At 34.5% G+C, this 12,275-nt stretch overlaps 1 protein-coding gene across 7 annotated transcripts in view; it reads right to left on the reverse strand.

The window, feature by feature from the left end:
- The window catches only part of Atosa (atos homolog A), a 98,314-nt gene that overhangs the window by 30,264 nt on the left and 55,775 nt on the right, over positions 1-12,275 (reverse strand). For all 7 annotated transcript variants that reach the window (XR_011706673.1, XM_071608277.1, XM_027924901.3 and 4 more), the window contains one exon: positions 747-931. Coding sequence is in view for 6 of the 7 variants with exons in the window: in XM_071608277.1 (XP_071464378.1) it covers positions 747-931 (185 nt within the window). In the remaining variant the exon portion in view is untranslated. The remainder of the gene's footprint in view (positions 1-746; positions 932-12,275) is intronic.

Consider the following 12,275-nt stretch of genomic DNA (forward strand, 5'->3'; position numbering starts at 1 on the left):
TATTTCTGTGTATTAGTTACTAGTTATTGAACCTAGGGGCATTCTACCACTGAGCTTTCACCCCCAGTCCTTTCATATTTTTATTTTAATACAAATATTAAATATTTATTTTAATACAAATATTTCAGGGTCTTTCCTGAAACTTGGAATGCTCTTATCTCAGCCTCCTGAGTCACTGAGATTACAAGTGTGTACCACCCACCATGCTTGGCTTAATTCTTAATTCTGAAGACCAACTCATTTTCATTAAACATTCAAAACAGGTAAGATATTTTTTAAGTTTAAAAATTTGGACTACATTTGATAAACTAATAACTGGGAGAAAAGTTCCCAAGCCAAATTTTACTCTACCTACCAAAATATTTTAACAGTTATCATTCAAAAAATTAATACAATAATAAAAGGTATTCTCCCATTTAAAAAAAAGAGCACAGAGGGAAATTGGTTAATCTGAGGAAAATAATCATCAATTTACTGAATGAACAAGAACATGAAGTGGAAGAGACAGGGCTGAAACTCTAAAAGAAAACTCAATCAAAGAGAGTCAACCTGAGAGCATGAGAGGACAGGTGTGAATCACCCTGCTGACTGATCCACAAAACTACCTGCCCTGCTTTCAAGAGCCTTGTTTAATAGCCAATTTTATATTTAAATGTGAAAATTATAATTGTGATATAATGAAGGTGATAATAGAACTTACATTAGTTTACATATATTTTTTTAAGCATTCAACCTGTGATTCTTACCTGGGCCAACTTGTCATTACATTCATGTTTTGTAGTTACTGGATAACAAGACTGTGCTGGAGGGCAATGGAAACTTTCCGTTCGACCTTTTACAGAACATTCAGGTGTTCGACCTTCTGTTATTAACAAGGCCAAAGAGACCAAGAACTCCTCTGCATCATATTCAAAATATTCATCTAGAGTATCTGGAATCAAAAGAAAAAAGAAAATCTCTGCATCATGTTCAAAATATTCATCACATTAACATACTTTTTTTTTGGCAGTACTGGGGACTGAACCCAAGATCTTGCACACTCTAGGCAAGCCCTCCTCATTGAGCCAAACCCCCAGCCCTTAAGTATTCTTAAAAAGAACTCATCTATGTGCCTATAATAACAAATGTTACATTCCATATTCACTAAAAAAAAGTGAAAGGAAAATACAGAAAACTCTTGATTCACAAGTATACAGAATTATAAAGAGATGATGGATGATTCCAAATTCCAGGTGAACAGACTGGTTAAAATTATGGCATAAATAAAAAAAAATTACGGAAAAATTATTTTTATCTAAATTTCAACTAGACTAGTCAAGATTTAAGAATATATACATCATCTAATGGATAACTATGTGGTTTTAAACATCAGGTACAACTTTTTTAAAAATATATCATTAATAGCCAAAAGGTCAAAATGTCTTTTATGTCATATTTTTTAGGTAAGATGTTTTATTGCCATTATTAAGTATTAGAAAGAAAACACAAGTCCAATTGTGTCTCTCCCTTTCTCTCTCTCCCTTCCTTAACTGATTCCTTGTTCTCATAGCACTAAATCTGTGATATGGACATTCACAGTCACAGGGTTCTCGCTGCTTTGTTATATAATAATAACAGTTTCAAAGGGACAAATGCTATAATAAGCTAGAATCAGAAGGAGACTTATTTTGCAATACAAGGAATGTGATATTTTGGTTGTTACATAGTTCCAAATAATCCAACCTACCAATGTTTTCATTTAGTTTTAGTAATTAAAAAATTTCTCAAAGTGCTCTAAGTTTTTAACTTTAAAAATTATTAATTTGCTATACAAGTTGAATACTCATGAACAAATGTGCACACAATACTTCATTTAATTTATAATTTTGAAAATGTTGTTCTTATCTTTGCCAATTAAACAACAAATATTTCAAGTGTTCACTATACTATATTAGGTGATGGGGGACATAGAGATATAATGTACATAGTTCTTAATTTCAAAGACTTTATGATTTAGAGATGACTTAAAGAAAACAGTACACCATACAATGGGTAGAAAGAAAAGTACAACTTGGACAGAGAATTTATGTAAAGAAAGTAAGAGAAAGGAAGGACTGGATCCAGATTATGAACAATATTGCAGGAAGTAAACTTTATTGGCCCAAATTTAAGAACTTTCAGAAAATTCTCTCTAAAATAATCATGTGCAACATAAAATGACAGCCAACACTTGATAATAATTTATCATTGTCCAGTATTACCAGTGCTAAGTAGTTTCTATACATTGATTCATTTAGCTCCATCATTTAGCTTCATTTTAAAGATAACTGAAGCATAAAGAGACAAAGTAACTTGTCTAAGATAACTCAAATAGGAAGAAGCAAATTTGGAATCTGAACCCAGTTTGGTTCCAGTATCAGCCTCTTAACTAGCATACAGGCTGTCTTTCATTATAGCTATAAATTTTACTTTTATATACTTCAATGTATTTTTTGAAATATAAATGAAAATAAGATATACATTTCACATAATTGATTTTGGTATTCTTATTTAAAAATATAGAACTGTTTTCCAAAAATAGGACCTAATTTTTATAATACCGTGCCAATGGAAAGGTGGTGGTGGGGGGTCAGTGTTTCTCTGGGAATAAAATTAGGTCATAAATCAAGGGTCCTCTGAGATTCACTGAGTTAAATTATTGTGTCCTTCATAAATAGGGAGGCAAAAAGCACACAAAAGAAATCTATTCAACACCTCCCTGGTGGGTTTTCAAGGGTAGCTCAGGCTTGCCATGGGCTATATGGCATGTTAGCTCCCAGGACATTCTCTGGGCTCACCCTGTTCCCTCTCCCAGCATGTGGTATAATCCCAGAGAACTAAGAATTATAGCAGAAAAGTGGCTTCTAATCTAATGAATACTGAATGATGCCAAGAAGTAAGTTACTCCATGTGAGGATGGTCTACAGCCTAAGTAATGTCTCATATATGTGCTATTATTTTTTAAAAGCCTATAAATACTAACTGTATTACTAAAATATAAATTCATATAAAAGCATCATTGAATTAATACCAACTTTACATCATTATTTTATCACATACACTGAAAGTAAAACTTCAATAGTGTTAATGTTACTAAGCTTTTGCCTCATGTAATTGTTCACGTACATGACAAGTTTCAGGATAACTGCTGAGGAGTATCTTATCAGCTTGCTTATGGTTGCTAAGCACTCACACAACTCACAGTGACCTTAGCATCATTTAAGTCATGTAAATGAAGGCCTTTATCTGTACCTGTGAATTACTGGGCTGGAAACAACTCTTTATTTCAGTGGATAGAATGTAAACTGTTATCAAGGAAATTGGCTAAAACTGTAACTTATTCATGGACGCTAAAAGTTAGGGCATAAATATACCACAAGGGGAAAGTTTTGACATTAAAATCTCAGGAAACCTGAGTTCTAGCCTCAATTTATCCAGTTTATAAATACTCTCCAATTAAGAGATATAGCACACGGGTCCACACTGGTAGACAAAACTGGTAGACAAAACAATTAAATACAAATTTACTGTGGTAACCACTAGTATAGAGGTTAGCAGTGTGGGCTGAGCCGGGCGTTGTGGTACACGCCTGTAATCCCAGGGACTCAGGAGGCTGAGTCAGGAGGATCCTGAGTTCAAAGCCAGCCTCAGCAAAATCAAGGCACTAAGCAACTCAGTGAGACCCTGTCTCTAAATAAAATACAAAAAAGGGCTGGAGATGTGGCTCAGTGGTTGAGAGCCCTTGAATTTAATCCCCAGTACCTGCCCACTCTCCCTCCCCCACAAAGAATAAAAACCATAGCTGTACAGGGGCATGAGGTGAAGGACAGTAGTTAAAGAAGACTTCCACAGTAGTAAACTGCTACATAAGGCAAGTCACCTCATGTTTTCCTCTGTAAAACAGAAGTAATATCTGCCTGCAAGAACTCTAACATCACACAGGTGCAAGCTTTACTGTCTAGAGTACACACTTTAGTTCACTGGATTAGACAAAAAGGAATGAAGGGAAAGGAGAGGAGATGGGAATAGGAAAGACAGTAGGATGAATCAGAAATAATTTCCTATGTTCATATATGAATACACAACCAGTGTAACTCCACACTATGTTCAACTATAAGAATGGGATCAAAATTATGAAGAGCTGCATCTCATGTGTGTATGTCAAATATACCTTACTGTCATGTATCTAAAAACAAAACAAAAAAAGAGGATACAATTTAATTTTCTTTAGTTATTATAACCTTGTTCCCCAACCTGACCCAATATAACTGATTTAAAGTGAGCTCTTGACCCAAGCTGGGCCAGAATCTCTTTCCCAGGACACTGGAATAAGGACTCAGAGATGTTAGTTGGTTCCTGCCTGCTACCTTGATCTGAGACAGAATACACTCAGTACCTATACAGGGCTACAGGCTGACATAGGCATGGAACAGTACCAGAAGAGAATGAAATAAGAGGAACAGTGAATGAGAGATAAGAGACCTAATGGCTACAGGAAGCCAGATAAAAAGTAGTTGTCTCATTTTCTGACAATGATCCAGTCCCTCAGGAGGACTGTTAATATTCCTATTAATATTATTCCTATTAATCAATTTCTTTAAACTTCTTGAGTGGGTTATTTGTAATTAAAAAAATTTAATAACTAAAATGTTTTATTATGAGATTACAGAAAATGTTTGTCAAAAAATAAAAAGTATTCTTTGATGTCTTTCTTAAGGGTTCTGTAGTTTTCATTGTATATGTCTTTCACTGATTCCAAGTATTTTATTTTATTTTTGAGGCTATTGTAAATGGAGTAGTTTTCCTCGTTTCCTTTTCTGAGGATTTGTCACTTATATACAGAAATGCCTTTAGTTTATGGGTGTTGGTTTTATATCCTGCTACTATGCTGAATTCATTTACTAGTTCTAGGAATTTTCTGGTGGAACTTTTTGGATCTTCTAGGTATAGAATCATATTGTCAGCAAATAGTGCTAATTTGAGTTCTTCTTTTCCTATCCATATCCCTTAATTTCTTTTCGTCTAACTGCTCTGGCCAGTGTTTTAAGAACTATGTTAAATAGAAGTGGTGAAAGAGGGCATCCTTGTCTTGTTCCAGTTTTTAGAGGGAATGTCTTCAATTTTTCTCTATTTAGAATGATGGTGGCCTGGGGCTCATAATAGATAACCTTTACGATGTTGAGATATGTTCCAATTACCCCTAATTTTTTTAGTGTTTTCAATATGAAGGGGTGACCAATCAAAATCCCAATGGCATTTCTCATAGAAATAGAAAAAGCAGTCATGAAATTCATCTGGAAAGATAAGAGACCCAGAATAGCTATAGCAATCCTTGGCAAGAAGAGTGAAACAGGTGGCATCACTATATCAAACTTTAAACTATACTATAGAGCAATAACAACAAAAACAGCATGGTATTGGCACCAAAATAGAAATGTAAACCAATGGTACAGAATAGAGGACACAGAGACTAACCCACAAAATTACAATTATCTTATATTAGACAAAGGTGCCAAAAACATACATTGGAGAAAAGATAGCTTCTTCAACAAATGGTGCTGGGAAAACTAGAAATCCATTTGCAACAAAATGAAATTAAACCCCTATTGCTCCCCATGAACAAAACTCAACTCAAGTGGATCAAGGACCTAGGAATTAAACCAGAAACCCTGCGACTAGAATAGGAGAAAAAGTAGGCCCTAATCTCCATCATGTTGAATTAGGCCCCAACTTCCTTAATAAGGTTCCCATAGTGCAAAAATTAAAATCAAGAATCAATAAGTGGGATGGATTCAAGCTAAAAAGCTTCTTCTTGGCAAAAAAAAAAAAAAAAGTCTGTGAGGTGAATAGAGAACCTACATCTTGGGAGCAAATTTTTATCCCTCACACATCAGATAGAGCACTAATCTCTAAGGTATATAAAGAACTCAAAAAGCTAAACACCAAAAAAACAAATAACCCAATCAATAAATGGACCAAATACCTGAACAGACACTTCTCAGAAGATATTATATAATCAATCAACAAATATATGAAAAAAAAGTTCATCATCTCTAGAAATTAGAGAAATGCAAATCAAAACTACTCTAAGATTTCATCTCACTCCAGTCAGAATGGCAGCTATTAAGAATACAAACAACAATACGTGTTGGCAAGGATGTGGGGAAAAAGGTACATTCATACATTGCTGGTGGGGTTGCAAATTGGTACAGCGAATTGGAAAGCGGTATGGAGACTCCTTGGAAAACCTGGAATGGAACCACCATTTGACCCAGCTATCCCTCTCCTCAGTCTGTACCCAAAGGACTTAAAAACAACATACTACAGGGACACAGCCACATCAATGTTTACAGCAGCACAATTCACAATAGCTAAATTGTGGAACCAACCTGATGCCCTTCAGTAGATGAATGGATATATATGGTGTATATATTACTCAGCAATAAAAGAGAATAAAATCATGGCATTTGCAGGCAAATGGATGGAGGCGGAGAATATAATGCTGAGTGAAGTAAGCCAATCCCCCAAAACCAAATGCCGAATGTTTTCTCTGATATAAGGAGGCTGATTCATAGTAGGGTAGGGAGGAGGAGCATGGGAGGAATAGATGAACTCTAGATAGGGCAAAAGGGTAAGAGGGTAAGGGAGGAGTTTAGAAATGATGGTGGAAAGTGATAGACATCATTATCCAAAGTACATGTATGAAGATATGAATGGTGTGAATATACTTTGTATACAACCAGAGATATAAACAATTGTGCTCTATATGTATAATATGAATTGTAATGCATTATGCTATCATATATAACAAGTTAGAATAAAAAATTTAAAAAAATTTTTTAAAGACAGGAGAGATATATTAACCTTCAGCCTTATTTTAAACAAAACAAATAAGAGACTACCCTCCAAGGTACCTCTCCAGGCAGGAATGCTGAGGATTGGTTGTGGGCTGAAGCAGCTCAAGCCTTGGCTCATTATCTTTCTGGTGCTGAGGCCTATGAAAGATGGCACAAAAGCCAGAGCAAGGAACTAGAAAGACTGCTTCCTCCCTTAGGACCTGTAGCAATTGATCCTAAAGGTTATGTCACCATAGCCATCCATACCAAACCTAGCTCCGAACAAATGGATGAAACAAATTTGACAACTAAAGTCATAAAAGAAGCTACTGCAGGCTAAGCTCTGTTAATATCTTTCCAAGGTCCTAGAATTCAAGAAGAGTGATTTGGATTTGGATAAAGGATAAAATCTCAGGAAAATGTGGGGAAGCTTTTGACCTTCACATCTCCAAAGAGAGCTTGCAGAAATTTAAAAAGGAAAAAAAAAAAGCAAAGAAAATAGAAAAATAAAACCTTGAGAAATTTTTTTATTGCTAACAATACAGCAGCTATTAAATTGGAAAATAGATTTAAACACATAGACGGACATTTTAAAATAAGAATAACACTTGAAAAGTAAAAATTCTAAAAGTACTATGAATACAAGTTCTAAAATATCTGACCCCAAACAGCCTGGAACATGTTATTCTGATTTCATGGCATTACAACATATCAGAGTTGGAAGGATATTTTTTAAAGACCTTATTTAACTTCTTGCATTCTGTGATGGGGTTTGATATCCAGGTGAGAGACGTATTCAAGAACACATCTTTTTTTTTTTTTTTTTTAATATTTATTTATTTATTTATTTTTAGTTCTTGGCGGACACAACATCTTTGTTGGTATGTGGTGCTGAGGATCGAACCCGGGCCGCACGCATGCCAGGCGAGTGCGCTACCGCTTGAGCCACATCCCCAGCCCTCAAGATCACATCTTGCAAAATGGTAATTAGAACCCAGATCCCTTGATTCCTAGTTGAATGCAGATTATCCTGATTGTTGACTAACATGATAGTATCTCCACAACTGTCAATTCTGGGGACTGCCTTCTAATTCAGTTTACAAGTGACAGAGGAAAACCTGTCATACTGCTTTGTAGCTTTACCTTATATTTTAAGATGCTTATCTATATAAATGTTCTTTATATCTTTTTAAAAATTATAATGAGCATTTTGTTTAAAAAAGTAAGCAATAATCTAGACTTGTAACTTGGGGTTAATTATTTGGGGGAAGTCACTGAATGTTATTCCTCCTCAATGATAACTTGCAATTGTCTAACCCAATAGCTCTTAAGGAATCTCTAAAAATCCTTAAAAGAAAAAAGAGGTCTAAACTCCATCTCTTACCACTTTCCCTCTCTCCTACTACAATTCTAGCCTTGTTCAACTATTAGTTCCTAGGACAAGACCAATTCATTCATACTTGACACACTCTGCTCAGAATGCTCTTCCCCCTAGTTTAAAAAAATTCTTTTTTTTTTTTTTTTTTTTAGTTGTTGATGGATCTTTATTTTATTTATTTATATGTGGTGCTGAGAATTGAATTCAGTGCCTCACACATGCTAGGCAAGTTTAGTTTTAAATGGCTAACTCTTTGTCATTCAATCAGTTTCAATGTTATCTGCTCAGAAAAGTCTTCCCTGACCACCTTCTATAGATATTCACATAATCATTTTTATATTACTTTTTTAAAAAAATAATTATGGCATAGTCCTTAGCTCCAATATTTTTCTTTTCAATTTACTTTTTGTTTTCCTCTGCCATCACTAGAATATAATATGTAAGTCTCAATACTAGAAAAGGTTTCTGGTACATGCTGGTTTTATAATATTTGTTGAATAAAAGCAGTCTTTTTTTACCTGATATTACTGATATCAATTCTAGTTCTTAGTTAATTTAAATGTTTGTTCTTTAAAAGAGGATAAGTATGTCACACTACTAAGTTCTAATTTCTTAACACCAAAACTACTATGCTGCTATCTACAGGTTTCCACAAATACCTGAGTTAAGTAACCAAACTATGAATTTAGAGATAATAGAGGTTTCAAAAAGTAATAACTCTGATTACTTTAAATATATGACACTGGATAGGTCTTTCATTTACATGTCATTTACATGTTTTCAGTTAATAGGAATTTTATAATTTAGTATACTTGTTTATGTGTTTGCCTTAGAGAACTGATAGTATTCTGTTGCACGTCTTATGTATGTGTAAGCACATTCAATCCCACAAACATGTGATCATATCTTCTCTCTTTTTAAGCATTTTTTTCAGTGTAGACATCCTTGTCAAAAGTATATGTATATTATTATTTTAGACATAACTATACCACAATATATTTAAACAGTCCTATATTGTTAGACATTTTGGTTGATTCCATTTTTTTTAAACAGACAAACATTTTCATAAATATCCTTGAACATTTGACTCAGTATACTTGCTTGATTATATCCTTGGGATAAATTCACAGAAGGAAACTTTTTATTCACATTACCAGATTGTCTTCTATGAAATTAAAGGGATATTATTTTTGGATAAAATTTCTTCTTAGTAACCCCTGAGGTTTTTCCCAGACCTCTTTTTCCTATTTATTCTGTAGTAAGAAGAGCCAGGAATCTTTGTACTACTTTGGCAGGCTTTAGAAATAAGTCAAACAGCATATATAGAAGTCCAGCACTGGGAAAGATACTCTTCCTCCATTCCCTTTAGACAAAGTTCAGAAGTAGCTCTGAGCTATCTTTGGTTTTTGTTCTAAGTGAAGGATCCAAAGACAGCAGCAATATGTATATATTGGCTTAAAGGAACTCTCTATTAGGGTTTCTTAAGAAGGAGAGAGTGGTTGTAGTCTTCTCTCCTAGGGTTTCCCTAAACTTCTAAGAACAGATTCATAGACTCTCAGCACTGAAAACAAGTCTAATTCAACTTCCCACTTCATCCCTTCAAGGACACCTCCCTGGCAAACATTTATCAACCAGTCTTTGAATACCTCTAATGATGAAGAATTTATTTCCCAAGTTAGTCCATTTAATTATGGATCACTCTGAATGTTCAGTTTTCCCAATGCCTAAGATATTCACTTTTCTTGTTAGAACAAATGGGAATTTTAAGTAGTTGGCAAAACTCTAGAGCCAGAAGAACTAGCCTCTAAGAATGGTCAGTCTGACTAGCTCCCAGACTGATTCAAGCATCAGTCCTCACAGTCTTAGAGAAAGAGGGCACCCAGAACTTTGTTTTGATTAAATACTTATCCATCTTATTCCTAATACAGAAAACCCAGTCTATGAAAATCCTCTAAGTTCAGATTTGATTGTTGTTGTTTGCTTGTTGGCTTCCTAACTATATGATGAATCCAGTATAAACTTAACAGTGGGGTCAGAGCCACCATATACAATCAGATACTAGACTGTTCAATGGCAGATGCTGATGTAAATGTTACTTTTGAGTAACACTTTGAGGTGTCCCTAATTAAGATTCCTTTGGCTTCTTCAATTAATCTTTTTTACCAGTCTCCCCTAGTCTTTGGTTTCTGATTCCAGCCAAACTGCTGCCTATACAATGTTCTATTCATTTTCCATCTTGTGACATTGCTCACTTTTTTTTTTTTTAACATATTGAGCATGCCTCCTTCTTCCTTCCTCTGCTTTCCATTAAACGGGGTTTGTTTTTTAAAGAACTTCCCAGACTCCCTATCTTTTCCACAAAAGAAGCCTTTCCAAACTTCTCTCCACACTGATTTTTCACTGACTTTGTACTCCTCCCCAGAACTTACATAAGTCACCTAGGCTATAAATGATTACTTCAGGGTGCTGGCACACAATCTAAAGTCATGAATTTCATCTCCACATGGGTACATTTCACTTTGTTCCAGGGACAGACTGTACTGCTAATTTCCCAACCTTCTTCAAAGCTTGGGGCACTGATCACAAATGTGAACATGACAAAGGAAAGGACAGGTCAATGCAAATCAACATCACTTTTGGTAAAATTCAGTGCTATCTTGAGAGCTATATAGCTACATCAGTCCATCCATTTTTTTAATAATAACATTCTTAACATTTCATAGATAGATACCTATACTAATGGGTTGAATTCTACAATCATTGAAGTATTTTTTGTTTTTCATTTATATGCTCCAATTTCAAAAATGTGTCTTATAGGTTTCTGTTGTGAGAATTATAAAGTATCTTAGCAAAAATTTAGTCTAATCTACTTTACTTCTACATGAGGAAAATATGGTACAAGTATATCAACTTTCTTGCTCAAAATTGTATACTGCAAAATAGAATATATTTCTTCCTCCTCTTCTTCTTCTTCTTCTTTTTTTGGTACCAGGGATTGAATTCAAGGCCACTTAACTGCTGAGCCACACCCCTAGCCCCTTTTTATTATTATTATTATTTTTAATTTTAAGACAGGGCCTCGCTAAGTTGCTAAAGCTGGCTTTGAACTTGAATCATTTTACCTCAATCTCTCAAACCACTGGGATTATAGGCATGCACTTCCATACCCAGCTAGAATACAGCCAGTACTCTTTATTCCCAGTGCAATCAATTAAAAATACTATGAGATGTTTTTAAACAGAGAGTAAGAGGCAAAGTTGACTCTAGTGACAAGTAAAAAGCAGTGGCTGTGGCTCTAAATAAAAGAGTAATTTTATACATGTACTATTATTTTAATGTTAATTATACAAAAATGTTCTCACAGAATAATATCTTGAAATGCTATTTTTTTGTTATGTTAACCACCAACAAACCATAAACTAAAATTTTAAAACACTAAACACACTAAAATGAACAACACAAGTGATATATAAACAGACTCAGGGACCTTCTAAAAGCAACCCTGTAGGAGACTAGGGTTGTGGCTCAGCAGTAGAGTGCCCAGCATGTGTGAGGCACTGGGTTCGATCCTCAGCACCACATATAAATAAATAAAATAAAGGTATTGTGTCCACCTACAACTAAAAAATATTAAAAAACAAAAAGCAACCCTCTAAACTTGAGTATATTTGTTTAAATTCAATCAAATATCTCCACTCTATATCTATACTATATAATAACCATCAAAGTTCATCAAAGTTATGACTAAAGCACTGCAATATAAGGTAGCATCTTAAAGGCTGTATGTTTTTATAATGAAATACCGTGCTTTAAAAATTGGCTATATATCTATGCTAAGCCCAAGACCAACATCATTCTAAATGGAGAAAAATTAAAAGCATTCCCCCTAAAAACTGGAACAAGACAGGGATGTCCTCTTTCACCACTTCTATTCAACAGAGTCCTTGAAACTCTAGCCAGATCAATCAGACAGATGAAAGAAATTAAAGGGATATGAATAGGAAAAGAAGAACCCAAACTGATGACATGATTCTATATTTATT

This window comes from Marmota flaviventris, chromosome 2 (assembly GCF_047511675.1).
Source record: "Marmota flaviventris isolate mMarFla1 chromosome 2, mMarFla1.hap1, whole genome shotgun sequence".
NCBI lineage: Eukaryota > Metazoa > Chordata > Mammalia > Rodentia > Sciuridae > Marmota > Marmota flaviventris.